The sequence below is a fragment of the Strix aluco genome, chromosome 3 (genome assembly GCF_031877795.1).
Source record: "Strix aluco isolate bStrAlu1 chromosome 3, bStrAlu1.hap1, whole genome shotgun sequence".
Classification (NCBI taxonomy): domain Eukaryota; kingdom Metazoa; phylum Chordata; class Aves; order Strigiformes; family Strigidae; genus Strix; species Strix aluco.
This window is the reverse complement of record NC_133933.1, coordinates 8,107,527-8,122,148: the sequence shown is the minus strand read 5'-3', so window position 1 is coordinate 8,122,148 and position 14,622 is coordinate 8,107,527. Positions and strand designations below refer to the sequence as shown.

Genomic DNA, 14,622 nt, shown 5'->3' with positions numbered 1-14,622 from the left:
AAATGGATCAAGGCAAACCACACACACATACACTGAAAAAATAACATCCATGAAGACTGCAACTGCCTAAGAAGCTTTCAGCTACAGGTGTTACTTCATATAATCCAATAAACACTGCATATGGAGGTAGTTCTGTCTTAATGTGTTTTCCAGTGGTTTCCACAAGCTGTTCATTTTCCCTGTACTGCAGCTTTCTTCTGAAGGATAAGGTTAGTATTATTTTGTTGTTAAATGTAGTTATTTTGGTGCTGTTCTTTGCTTTTTATTTGAAAGAATAGTTAACAAAAGGTGATAAAGGTCTACTGAAAATGTGTTTCTAGTAATAGTTTATTGAGAAATCTTTAACCAAAGTTCGTTCATAAAGAGGAAAAAAACTAGTTAAAGCCTCTGAGGTATGATCTAGTGTGTACTGTTATCCCTCTTTTAGACAAAGTTTTTATTTGCATTTGTTCTTGCAATACTCTAAATTCTTCAGTGCGGTAATACTGCTTCTTTGTCTTAGAGTTCACTGTTACAAATATTAAGTACCAATTATTTCCTCTTTTTCTTTCCCCCCCTAATTTGTTCTCAAATACTTCAGAAGTTATTTTACGATTAGACAACTTTCTTTAAAGGGCTCTGGATATATGTTTTTTATTGTTTGTAACGTGCCTCCATTTGTCCTGAGTTCAGGCTTGGGTAGCACCAAAACTAAGAATCCTGAAAACTTCCCTTAATCTTTTTGGTGAGGGCCAGAAACATTTTAATGGGGTGGGTTTTTTTCAGTTTGGTTTTTTTTTTTTTTTCAGTTTGTGCCTTTTAAAACTGTAGGAGACTACAGGAGGAACTGATTGTCAGTAGTCAGTATTTCTGTGGGTCCCTTCAGTTTGTGTTTTGAAAAGTGCACGTATTTTCACTTGTGAACTGCGGTCTTCTCGTTGATGTACAGAGATTTTACTGTGCTCAGCGTGAACTTCTGTGAGCAGTAAAAGACTCTGAAGATGGGCTTCAAATTTCTGCCTCCCATTTGGGTTTCCTGCTGGCTAACAGGGGGACGTGGGCTCTAGTCTTCTCACCAACCACCTTTCTTGGAGGAGTTTTTGGGTCTGATGGGTTTGACAGCCTGAGAAAACTGAATGTGCTATGCAATAAATAGTGTCAAGTTCTTTAGTCTACCTACTTGAATAATTTTTAAGTAAATGTAGTATTATGCTGAATTTGTCCTAAAGTAAATAGAAGTGGAATATATGTGCTCTTATGTATTAATAATAAGCCACAATATGCAAGAGGTTCTTTTTGAAAGCTAGGATAAAATAAAATGCAAGGCTGTTTGCACAGCCTCTGGTTGAAGGTTTGCTTCCAGATTATACAATTAAGTAATTGCACAATTATATTATTTAGCCTGTAAGCCGAGCAGTTCTCGGCGTATAAAGTGTCAGATGTTTGCTCTTTAACATCAGGACACAAGATGGGAAATCTCAGTCCTGCTTCTTGTGACCAGTGTTGATAGTAAGAGGTCCTTGTCTTGCTTTCTAACCCTTTGGGTAGGGGATTGATGACTTAAGATGACTTAAAAAGCAAATGGTTGAGGCAGGATCAGTGTTCTGACTGGTGAAGCGTCGGTGCCTTTCCAGAGGACTTTGCCTGCCCACCACATGTGGCTCGGCTGCTCAGGGGAGCCTTGTTGCAATGTGGAGCCCTTGCAATGCTCCCACTTGGCTTCAGCAGTCGCTGGTTTGGAGCCTGAAAGAGGAGAATGTCTTTTTGCCAGCTCTCTGGAAGTAGCTTCAGTATGAGAATGAGGCTTAGTCCTGGCCAGTCTGCAAAATTAATGTGGCAGGGAGCCGCCATCTGTATCTGCGAGTTGTTTTTGTTGTGTGGGATGATGAAATAATTGAAGTCTGAATCTGATGCATGAAGAATAATTTAAATGTGGTTACTTCATCATCTTCTGAAGGTATTTAGGAACTGCTTTACCTCTTAAAATGGTGCATTGGTGATCTGCAAGCCAAGCAAACAAAAAACACCCTTGAAAAATCTCTGACTGAAAACAAGGTTCTTCTTTTGTTGTTACTCGTGAGGCTTCTTGAAATAGAGCTTCTCATTTGGCTTCAAAATAAGTATTTTTTTTTTCCCCTCGGTTAGAACATAGGACTTCCTGCTTTGCATTTAGAACCAAAATTGTGGCTTTCCACACTTTGTTTCTGGTTCTTGTAGATTGCTTAATTCTTTTTCCTTTCAATTTGGTTGAAGGGAGAGTAAAACTGTGTATGAAAGCTGAGGAAAATGCTGCTTTTCATATTTCATTGAACTTCCACTGTAAGTGTAATGGGGTATAGTAAAACTCTTCACCTGCCCTGCATAGACTCTGCCTTTTTTAAAGATGGCAACATGTTTCCCTCTCTTTCTCCATCCCACTGAAAGATGACTGAGAAGGAGGGAGGAAAAGAATTGAAGGCAAATGCTGATGAAACTGATGGATTGATTTTTGTTTCCAGACATTGAAAGGGAGGGAAATGATGTAATTTTAAAAATTTGCCTTCAGTATGTCTTTCACCAAAATTTTGAATATTAATAAACCAGAGTGATCAAGGGAGAGGAGGAGGAGCTGGGAATTGACTAGTTTAATTTAAAAAAAAAAAAGCAAAAAATCCAAAACTAGTCATCCCAATCTTCCCATGTCCTCAAACTCAGATATTAAGAGGACACTGAGACCTTTCTTCTTAGAGTATTGCCATTAGCCCCTTTCTCTTTATCAAATATACTAGAACAACCTATTGCTGACAGATTATCAGTTATATAAATCAATGTATAATCAGTCTTCTCATGTACCTGCTTCTACACCACAAGTCTGAAAATCCTTTCTTAACCACCAAAGTATATCAAAAGAAAACCAAGAAACTATCTCTTTTGTCCTTCATTGCTTCTGCTATGAGTGTATGTAGGTGTCCTGCTTTTGAAGACTTAAGTTGCTGTGTGTTTCCTTAGTATGTGATGGTGAAAGTGCAGTAACAAAATCAACACATATGTGTGAGGTATTTTTGAATAATAGGAAGAGTTGTTCATATCAGATTTTTAACATTCCTATGCAGTTTTCTGATTAATAAAAGGAAATATTTACCATTCTGGTACATAAGTGGTAAAATGAGGTTGCTGGTTTTTTTAAAAAAATTTAATATTTTTACTTAAAGAAAGGCTATTTTTCCCAAGTTACATCTTCAATTTCCCCTTTCTCCTCTTCTCCTCACCCCACCTCCTTCTTCTTCAAGCTATTTTGACCTAAACTTCCTAATCTAAGAAGAGAGCTTGTGGCTCTGCCTTTTAGGCCTCATATACTGGAACTCAGATACATAAACAGACCTGCTTGGTGGCATTTTAGATGTGCTACAACATAGTCTTTAGTCACCCCTCTAGAACAGCGAAAACATCCTCTTATCTCCTTATACCTACATGCCATGAGTAAATGTTTGGTTACTTTATGGGTACTGAGTGTTAGTCTTTAAGTGCTTTAAGTGTTAATTTAAGTGTTAGTCTTACTTTATGATGGTATTCCTACATCTTCTACTTTTTATTTTCCTGTTGATTAGGTAATACGAATTTGAATATAAAACCATGCTCTCCCTAGTTAAAATATCAGAATTAAACTGCAAACTGTTGCATTACATTGGGGTTTTTTTGATACTGCCAGCCAAGTATGATGAAGATTAGTGAAATAAGATCTATTAATGGCCCAATGATGAACCTAGCTATTCCTTTTAACCCTGTATATTTGCTCCTTGTTGTGTATTATCTTCTTTTCAGCCCTGTTTGATCATTGTGGAACTTGCAGCTACAGCAGACAAAAAATTTACAGCTGAGCTCAAAAAACCCAAATAGACAAATTCATGGATGTAGAACCCATTGAAGGCTATTAAACACAAAGGTAACTCACCTGGCTCAGGAAGTGTCTAAGCCTCAGGGTGGCTAAAGACACAGTTTACTGTCTTAAATGCTTTCTCTTGCTTATACTCTTTTAAGTATGTATTACGGACCATGGGATTAGACTTTTGATCCTATATGTCTATTCCAAAAATGGACAAAAATCACTCCAAAATGTGCACTCAGCTGACAAAACTAGGGTGAAGTTACTTCACTGAAGTGAACTCTGTAGACTTGAAGGCTTAGGAAAAGGCAGAATTGTTTGCTGCAATTTTCTTTCTGATTATGGTGTTTCTGCATAAATAAAAATAGTGTCTGTGACAAATAACATTTTTATTTTTCAGTGAGCAACTGACTGTGATTTACCCATGTTGTAAGATCTTTCACCAGCAATGCCATTGCATGTGTGTAATAGAGGAAAAGTAATTTTGTGCACTTTGAGACACCCTGAACTAAACTTTATTAGCATGAATCCTACCCCAAAAAATATTTTTTCCATAGATGTAACTTAGCAATTTTAATAATCAAGTGAATATTAGAAAAAAAGGAACATTTCAAAACCCAAACCCCAAACTAAACAGAAACAAAAAACTCCAAATAATAATTTAAAAAATCAAAACATTGGGTCTTAGCAAAACCTTAAACCTCATTCTGCAACATTTGGATTTTCATTTTCATCAGCAGGCTAAGCAGGATCACAGCTGTTTTGGAAGACAGGATCTACAATCAGCACAATCTTGTTAAATTAGATAAATGGATTGAATTCTGAAAAATGACCAGACATGCAGAAGGAAGTGAGATGGTTTAAGTGATAGGTTAGTGTCAAATGCACAAAGGTAGAAGAGAGAAGTTGTCTAGGTAGTTGTATCACAGAGTAACATTCAGGGATTAAAATGAATGAAGAGACATTTATTCAGATGTGCTGCATTAGGATTATCACATGAGAAAATGAAGGAAGATTGCTCTGATCTATTACTGACTCCACCAGAAGCTAGGTATTTGATATATGTTTTCTGAAAGAAAAAAAATAAAGGAAAAAACCAGTACAGTAGAGGTCAGAAGGCACCTAGAAATCTTGGAAAATAGAATCATTGAATCATAGAACAATTTGTGTTGGAGGAGACCTTTAAATGTTTTTTTAGTCCAACCCTGCCTGTAATGAGCAGGAACATCTCTTCAGCTAGATCAGGCTTCTCAGAGCCCCATCCAATCTGACCTTGAACCAACTTTGTGATGAGTTTATGCCACAAAATAAAACCTAGATCTAAATCTGCATTTAAACCAAGAATCTGAATTTATCTATAGATTTCAACTTTCTTTGTATCTAAAATATAAGAGACTGACCTGTATTTACCATTTTGGATTTAGTATGGAGAAAGCAAGACAGAAAATGAGAAAGTAATCTTTTTTTTTTTGTAGCAAGTGCTTGCTGTAGTAGAAACAAAATGCTTTGCATGTCCCACAAGAACCTTTCAGGTGAACACTGAAATAAAACACTCAGAATGTAATAAATGGTTCCTTTCCCATTAAAAAAATGTATTGACTAAAAAAAAAAAAAGAGAAACAGTATGAGTTCGAAGGGTATGGAAGGTGAATACTGTGTTCTGAATTTGTTGAAATACCTGATAAGTCTGAAAATGCAAGACGTCTGAGAAAGTTAAGGAGTGATTGCTTTGTCTGATAATATCAAAAATAGTACATTTCTCTCTTAATTTGGATTGCATGTTTAACAAAAGCTAGTGTCAGAGGTGGAAGGCCAATGAATTAGAGACAGTACTGTAATCTTCCCCTTGGTGCCTCATCTTTCATATCTCTTTGAACTGAATGCTTTTCTTTTTGACAGTTTTTGAGCAAATAAAGCTTTTTTGTTGCCTGAACAACTCTGGGTGAATAAATGGAAAATCAGCATTCTGCTGGATTTTATAGATTATTTAAACAGACTTAATAGGATTCTCTTATATAACAAAAAAGAATATAAGAATGAAATGTAATGAGGTGAAGATACTGTACAATATCATTAATTAGAAATAATATTTAATCAGGAAAAGGACATTGCTATGACAGCTATTTGTTCTGAAATAAGACACTCTGAAAACAAACTAGATATAGTGTATGAGCTACTGTCTGCAGCCTTTTGAGCAGTTTGGCAAATTCATATCAGAAATTCTGTGAGTGCCATTATAGTCTCCCTATATAAGTATTTGATGAGCCCCCAGTGTTACCATGTGTTGATAAGATTTGCATCTTAGAATGACTTTAAAGAGCAGTATAATTTCGTGGTGAAATTGTCTACAGACTCGTGGTGTTCAAAAATAAAGGCGCATGGGAAAAGCTGGTGAGTTTGGTCAGCTATGCTAAATGAAACTTGAGGCACGTTTCTGTTATTTGCCATGCTGTCAAATGGCTATATACTGCATCTTGAGAAACCTAGGCGTTAGGATCTCCTAGCCAAATTTGTACAGTACTCTTGTTCTTTAGTATTATGATGGAAAAATAGTGGAAGTTACTGAAAATATTCCCTCAGTTGAACAGACGGGTAAAGTTCTTATGGGGTAGTGTCATATTTCATTTATTAGCTGTAAGGTACTGCTGCAAAAAAAAATATTTTGCTTTTGTCAACTTTTCTGTTTTCCCCTGTTAGGATTAAAGGCTTAAGGTGGCTGGTTTGTTTGCTTGAAGTTTTCTTTCTGTTCCCAGCTTGCTCAACCCATACTTTCAATTCAGCCTTTTGAATCCTCCAATAGGTAGCTGGTAGCATCTTGTGGCCTTATGTATTTGGTGTTCTGAGATCACTGAGATGTTTAAAAGCAATATTTAGTGCTGTGGTTAATACATTATCTCATGGCCAATGGTGTCCTGTGACATCTGGAGAAGTCTCTGTGTAGAGCTTCAACTGTCTGGCATCTCATCGACAAAACTTACGCAGTCAACATGCAAGCAGCGGCTCCTTTGCCTGTTAAAAGTTTTAAGGACTGTGCATTAAAACCAACATGTGCGGTTCTAAGAATATTTTAAAATGTGGATCAAAAAAAGCTAATGTTGTACCTAATTTGCATGCTCTAGCAGGCTGGTTTTTATTCTCCCCGGCTTTGTAAATCCATGGTTGCTGGACATGACTGGCAGTGTTTGACAGGATGATTCTGAGGAGTTGGGAGGGGCTGCAGGTAACTGTGTCGGTACACAGAATTTTCCTCTTGGGTTTCATCTTGAGTTTGCTGTTCATCACCTTTCTCTTTCTTCCCCTCCTACCCACAGCTGTAGCTCAGGTTTTGTTGGTTTACGAAAATAGTAGAAGTGGGTCTAGCCCTCATCACTGAGGCCTAGGAAAAGAAAAGCCACCGCCAACCCCAAATTCTTAGCGTTGTGCTGATCAGAAGCTGCTGCTGACTTGCAGTGTTAAATGCAACAGGTGATTTCTTCCGTGGTTTTGGGGACAGACTTTTCTGAACATATGCTGAAAAACAACCGCAAATTGTCAGGATGCTCTTGGGAATCTGATATGGGTCTACCCAAGTTTGTTTGGAGAGTAAATAAAAAACCACCCGCACCCCCCAAATTCCCCTATCCGTATGCCTTTACTACCTTTCTGTCAGCTTTGGTGGGCCGAAGCAGCTAACCCCAGTCTTGAGCCCACCTGTTCTGTTTTCAGTTGGGATAACTCTGTCACTTGGTACCTTCCAGAGATGACCAGGATAGAAACATGAAACATTAGTGCCAGCCTATCAGAAGAAACACTTCTCTTGACAAAATGAGCTTTGAAATTTGGGTGGCCTAATGAAGAAATGACTGTAGTGATTAAACAGCTCGTGCTTTCTTTTTCATTTAGTCTGACTGCTAATGGCAATGGCCCAAAGCCACATCCTGCACCATGATGAAATAAAGCCACAGTGTCAGCTCCTCCCTTCAGAAATGGAGCACTGCAGTACCGAGTGGTTGCAAGCAAGGTTCTAACATCACAGGGCATTTTTGGAAATGCAGAAATAAAATACTGACCTCAGGGGACCTCAGGTTGAGCTTCAGTGCACGGCATTTTGATGTCCAGCTGTGTGCAGCAGCTCGGAATGTTTTGCACAGCAGGGAAACTTTTTTTTCATCCCAGAAGCCTGGCTGGTTTAAGCCCGCGTTGCATAGTTGGGGGGTGTGGGTGGAGGACATCCGATTTGCTCTGCACTGCACAAGCTTCACGTGCTCCCTCAAAAAGCCTGCCTGTCTTAGGAAAGCTGGGCAGGCAGGAAGGTAAACGTGTGGCTAACAGGATACCTGGGTGATGGGTGCCTCGGGCACCTTTCTGCAGCTGACACCTTCCGAGTAGGAGGGTAGAAGTGGCATGTGAATGCAGTGGGAAGGTCAGTGGGGTTTGCTAAAGTAGAACTTTCCGCTTCCTCAAAAACTTACGGGTGAGAGAGCTGGGCAGTAGAGTGGAAAAAGGGTTTTACCAGCCCCCTAGGTGTGAGGGGAGCTGGCGCGTGTCCTGGTGTGGTAGGTGGGTTTTACGTGTGCTTGACTTAGCTGCTGAGGATGCTCTCTGGGGAGGATACCTACGCATTAGTGCTAATTTAGGCACCAGTACAATCTTCCTGTTGCTGGCATCTCAGTGGTGGTTGTTTGCAGGTAGGAGGGGAAGGCGATGAGCCCAAACCAGCTGGTGTGCGAAGTGTCACCGTTTGGAGTGACGGATGCTGCTGGGGTGTCTTTAAAGGGAAGAGAGCACATCCAGTCTGCAGCTGAGCTGAGAGGCCGAGTAGGTGGTGCAGGGGCAGAGAGGGGTAGAACAGAAGACCAGAATTGATGTAATGAAATCTTCAGGGTGAATTAAAACCCTTAAAGGAGGGGCTCAGAATGGGGAGGGGAAGCAAGCTTTGTTTTCATGAGAACTTGTACTTAAATACTTGTTTTCTTCTTTCAGTAACAGATTTTTCATGAGAAACTCGCACCACTGCTACTCCAGATTTAAAGATCCAGGCCTTGTCTAATTGTATAGCTGAGTGTATAATTCTTCGTTTAAAGAAGCACAGCCACCTGATTTGGACAGAGGTAGAGGCATGAGATACCGGTGATTCCTACGCTCATACGAGAATGGAGAAAAGCTACAGCTCAGTGCGTGGTGAAACAACTCTGTGTCAGGATTTATATCAGAATAATTATTCTATTTAAAAATTGTATCCTGAGACAGATGAGAACTGACAGCTGAGGGGCAGGAACGGAGCAGAAAGAGGGGATAAATGTCTGGGAGTTAAGAGAGGCTGGGCCAGGAGAAAGATGAGGGACTAGGTCCATTATTGTGCACTTTTCCTGTCTTACGATTAATAAATTGGGCATTCCTGAGGTGATGAGAATGTGCTGCTAGTATTATTTTCTTCTTTATATGCACTTTTTTTTCACTTCTAGCTCTCTTAAAGTCAGGGTGAAAGATACTGTGAGGCAGCACCTTCAGTGGAAAAACTGTTGTGCTTGGGTGTGGTTTGTTTTTTTTGAAATTTGAGATAACTAGACATAATCTTAGAGCAGTATAGCTAATAATAAAGGAAGAAGTTTGCAAGTCATTGAGCTTTGTGCTACACCCACTATACTTAGCAAAGCTCTTTACTCAGTACTCTTCAGCCATATTTAGCAGCAGGGTGATAGCAGAAGCTTCAGTGAATTTTGGGTACTGCATCCATTTTGGCTAACATAGTAGTTGTCCCACAAGAACAGCATCATCTCTTTTGGCAGTAAAGGGAGATGTTATGCATCTTTATAAAACCCGATCCTGATCCTGGGACTAACACTTACCTATAAGGAAGAAATTGCAAAAGATGCGTAAGAAACAACGTCCAGTCATTGCATCACATCACACAATGTTGTTGATGAGAAAGCTGTCTCAATTAGAGATGCAACTCTACGATTTAGAAAAGGTACTGGTGCTTATGAGCTGAAAACCTGTTTTAATGGGGAAAATGTAGGAGGCTGAGGGAAGTGGATCAGTTTTGATGACAACTGCTGAATGCTCCAAACTAGAAGAGGGATCAGGTAACATACTCTTCTTGGAAGCATTTTAGAACTACCAGTTTCATCAGGCTGTTCTGTTTCTTCCTTGGCCTGTAGATACAGGCACCTACAACAAGCAGCCAGTGAGCCCAGACATTTGCAATAAAGGGGAGTAAAAAATACTAGGTATTTTCACCAGTTATTCCGCAATGGTTAAACAATTGTGAGAAAATAAAAATGCGTAATTTGGAAGCAAGTTTAAACAAATGGTTCGTTTAACCACCAGCACCATCGAACAAAAAACGCTACCCAGTCTTAGCCCAGAGGACCATGGTTTGTGTTTTCAGAGCAAAACTGCTCTACTGCTCCATCTAGTGTTATTTGGCCCCGGTAAAGGTAAGGGCTCCACCTAATTTAAGTAAACTCTGTATCTAATAGGGCCTGATCTATGCCATTGAACTTCATGTTCGTGACAGGACACTTCTGTCCTTATGTTGCCAGAAGGTCCTCTGCCAAGTCCACAGTAGCTGATTTGAAATCACTTCATATTAACTAAGTTTCTTAAGCATGGTAGAAGTCTTCCTATAGAAAACTGGTCCCACATTGGTGACTGAATTTTGTAGGAATACCTCAAGCAACAGGGACTTTCCCAGCATTTTCCCACTTACTTTACTCTCTAGTGCAAAGTAGGCAGGGAAAGGTGATATTCAAATAGAATTGTAATAAATTGATTTTGTGGTCACTTTTATGTTGAGTAACGTGCCACAGAATAACGTGTCCTCTTTTCCTAGCAGCAGTTTTTTAAAGTCAGTGCCAAAAATCAGTGCTGGTAAAGCAGGGTCTGTGTGGTCTGTGTGATGGGAGATCATAATGTAGGAAAAAAATAAGTTTCTCAATTTTTTTTTTTTTAGCTTGACTACAAAACTATATGAAGTTGTGTTATCTTGCATGGTTATCTGAGTTATTTTATTTAAAGTAGTAAATTTCGCTCTACTCCTCATCATGCAAATGACTGAAGTGCATAGCTAATGGTAGAGAGGCTGTTAAGTTACGTGGCTGCTTCAGTCCGGCCTGATGCCTGGATCTGTGAGTCCTAATCCAGAAATCCCACAACTGGGCAGTGGAAATGCAGCGTTGCTGAGCACTGACACCTCTGCAGGTGCAGCTTCAGAGAAGATCCTGCGAGGGCTCTGTCCCTTGGGATGGGTATTGGGGAAGTTCAGCTGATCCTGAGGTGACTGCCTTGTCTTCCTCTTTTCTTTCCAGTGTCTGGATTTGTCCCTTCCCCAGCCTTCCTGTGTGGGTTCTCATGTTGTGCTGATGATATGATACACTTCAAGTCAAACACACATTTTTTTTTTCTTCTTAAAAATAATGCCTTCCAAAATAAAAAGTGCAAACTGAAAGTACAATCAACATCTTTTTGACAATACAGAACATTAAATTTACAAATATAAAATTACAACTGGATATTTAATTTAGAATTTTACAGAAAATCAGATAAAGTGCAAATTAAAAAAAAGACATTTTTTTTTTTTTTTGTGAGAAGCTTTCATCCTACGTTTGCAGACACAACTGATTTTGAACAGCAAAATATTTACAGTTTGGAAGTCCGTGGGTTGTTGATAGAAGGTTCTTGAGTTACAAGAACCAGCACTGGTCTCTCATCTCTCAAGTTCTGCTTCCAGGATTTCTCCCCACGTGTCCACATCCATTGGATACATGCTTTTCTCTGGCAAGCTGTTTTGTGAAGGAATGTTGCTGTATTTCCCACTCAGCCATTCCTGCTTCACTTTGCTTTTCCAGTAGTTTCTCAGTAATGTGATCTGATGGAAAAAAAGACAGCCTAAATCTTGGAAATGAACCAATTTAAGTTGCATTCAATGCAAGTAAGTTTTGCATTGGAAAAGTAATGCTAGAAAAAGCATTTGGAACATGTCTTTGCAAATCTAGATGCTAAGCCCAGGAAGGTGCACTGCTGCCAAGAACCAGACCTTGGTCTACTTCCAGCTTTTCTGTTCTAAGTTGGGTGGAGAATCGCTTCTTGCCTCAATTCTTTGAGGGTCAAGATGAAAACCCTAAACCAGGAATTCATCTTCCTCCTTACTCCTTAAAAGAGGTGCCTCTCACTTTCCCTTCCTATTTAGGTTATTTGTGACCTTTAACTGTTGTTTGAGCTCTTAATGCAGGCTGGCTGGATTCTTCTCTTCAGCCAACTGCAAGAAAAATGCTGACTTTTGGTGTATGTTTGCTTCTACTTCAAATCCCCTCTCCAAAATACCGATAAAATAGAAAATCAGTGCAGGGAGCCCTGGAAATTCCTGTGCAAGAGTAGTAAGATCTGTACATTTGAAGGGCAACCCCTACCTGCTTGTGGCTTTGCCTCATACCGAAACAACTCTACTGAAATGTGAGTCCAGAACTGGGTTTTTTTTGCTGCTGCTGCTGCTTCCCTCTTTTCACCCCTCCACCGCTCCCTGCTCTCAAACACACCAGCTAAAATGAGGTGGGGATCACCCTCTGGCTGGTCCAGAACAGTAGCTGTGAAACCACTCCTTTCCTGATCTACCCCAGCTTGCAGGCTGGATCCAACAGTGTCAGATTTTCCAGCCTGTTCAGCTCCTCACTCCTCAGAGCAGCTGTAACTGGGAGTGTGTATGGGGAGAGTTTCAAAACAGCTTCCCAGAGCTCCTGCTTGTTTCCTTTTCTCTACCCCAATTTTATCCTCCTGGACGCATATGGAGGCAGAGCTACCCAGGATGAATTTCCAGGAAGTCATTCCTCACCAGAACTATTCCCATGAAATACAATGAAAGCACACGCTGCCTAGCAGGTGGTACATTGTCTTCTCCCCTCCAGCCCTGTCTACTGGGACATGCGCTTTGTTCCATGTTAGGGCTGTGCAGACTTTGGTACGATGAACATCAGTGCTGAGGCCGTGCAGGGCTGCGTGAAGACTAAATGGGGTGTGCGGGCCGGCCAGATGTGGTCCTGGCTAAGGAATGGCAGCCTTGCTTTTATCTTTCTGCGTATTTAACCAGATGTCCAGCTGTTGGGGAGCACTACTGAGCCACCCTGTGATTACAGCGGTTCTCCCATTGGCCTGGTGTTGAAGGTTACACTTTGAGAACAATGTAGCTATATTATACTTAGGTCAAGAAAGATGTTCTTTGTATACGTTAGAGCCAAAGGCATCCCTTATCAGAAGAACAAGTAGATAGCTGCCTTTGAGCGAGGACCTTTAAGAGGATACATTGCCAACCTGGCAAGCAAACTCAAGGTCCATGTGTCTTTAGCTGAACTACCTTCGTTATAATACTAAAGATCACACCTATAGGTCAAGAAGACCCTTGCCCAGGTGAAGGCCCGTCCCCTGAGCACGCACAGTGGTAGAAGTATTGTTGCAGCAGTATTATAATTGTATGTAAATTACTAACCAATCATTGTAGGAGGATGGACTTGGAAAATCACTAACTCTGCAAGTTTTGGGTATAAATATCGTACAGTAAGTCCCGCTGGTGTGCTTGATTTGTGGGAAACCACCGAGCACCTTGGCGTGCGCAACCCTAAAATAAATAAGCAAGGTCTCTCCTGAGTGTGTGATTATTTCTCGCACACTGGGCGAGAAATCTGCTTTTTGGCTAACACTGGGACAGCTGAGGCGTCCCATGGAATGTCCTTACCTGTAGCTGATGGAATGTCTTTACCTATTTCTAGTACCAATCCCTGAAGCCTCGCTGCCATCACGTCACTGCCGTTAAATTTACCTTCCAGGAATACCCATGTCCTCGATCGCAGTCGATCTCCCGCTGGCAGACGGCCCTCACGCTCAAGCAGTGGTGCCTCCACAAGCGCTCGTTGCTCTCGATGACGCGGTGCCAGCCCTTGCACGTCACGGCCGCCTGACACAAGCTCTCAACGTCCAGGTCGCTGAAAATCCGAGAGCTGACCTCCGGCGGGAGGACAGCCACGAAATCGGCCGGGCCCCCCCCGCCTCCTCCTCCTCCTCCTCCTCCTCCTCGCCCCCCCGCCATCCCCGGGGAGGGGCAGACGCTCCCCGTCACCGCGGTCGCTGCGTCTCCGGGCGGCCGCGGGCGGCGGCAGCAGCACCCGGGGCCGCCATGTCCCTGCCTTCGGGCCGCTACGTCACGTCACAGCGCGGGGGGGGGGGGGTGCGGGTGTGTCTGGGGTGTGTGTCGGTGTTTTTTTTAAGGCGATTCTTTCCGCTTTTCGGGCCCGTGAGAGGCGGGGCGGCCCCGCCGCGCTGTGGGCGGGGGCGTGCGACGTACTACGTCATCAGGCGGCGTCCGCGCGCCAGCGGCCCTCCGGCGAGCCCTGTTCCTGTCCCCGTTCCCGGTGGCGGCGGTGGCCGTACCCGGTGAGGTGAGGTGAGGTGAGGTGAGGCGAGGCCGGTGCCGCCCGTAAGAAGCAGCGCTGCGGGTGCCGAGCTACCGGCACCTCCCCGCCGCCCGCTCTGAGGGGCCTGGCCGCAGTCTGCCTGCACTCCCCCCGCCAGGCCTCCCGTGAGGGGAAGGGCGCGCGCGCGGCTCCCAGCGCTGTTGCAGGCCGCTCCCCGCCGCCGGGACCTGCGGGCACCCCCCGCTCCGAGGGCAGGGTGGGTTCGTGTGTTGATCCGCTGTGCTTAGAGGGGTACACGTTGAAGCCCCGGGGCCGGGCTTCTTGCACCCCCGGTGCCATCGCCGGGGGGAAAAAGGACCGGGGGAGCCCGTGCAGAACCGAACGTGGAGGGGCCTGTTC

At 42.4% G+C, this 14,622-nt stretch overlaps 1 protein-coding gene across 1 annotated transcript; it reads right to left on the bottom strand.

Annotated features, from left to right (window-relative positions):
- Positions 1 to 11,204: 11,204 nt before the first annotated feature.
- Positions 11,205 to 14,363, bottom strand: FBXO48 (F-box protein 48). The gene is made up of 2 exons (XM_074817267.1): positions 13,632 to 14,363; positions 11,205 to 11,690 (listed from the first exon to the last, which is right to left on the bottom strand). The coding sequence occupies exons 1-2, from the start codon at positions 13,896 to 13,898 to the stop codon at positions 11,529 to 11,531; spliced, it is 429 nt and encodes a 142-aa protein (XP_074673368.1). The 5' UTR covers positions 13,899 to 14,363; the 3' UTR covers positions 11,205 to 11,528.
- Between the last annotated feature and the right edge of the window lie 259 nt (positions 14,364 to 14,622).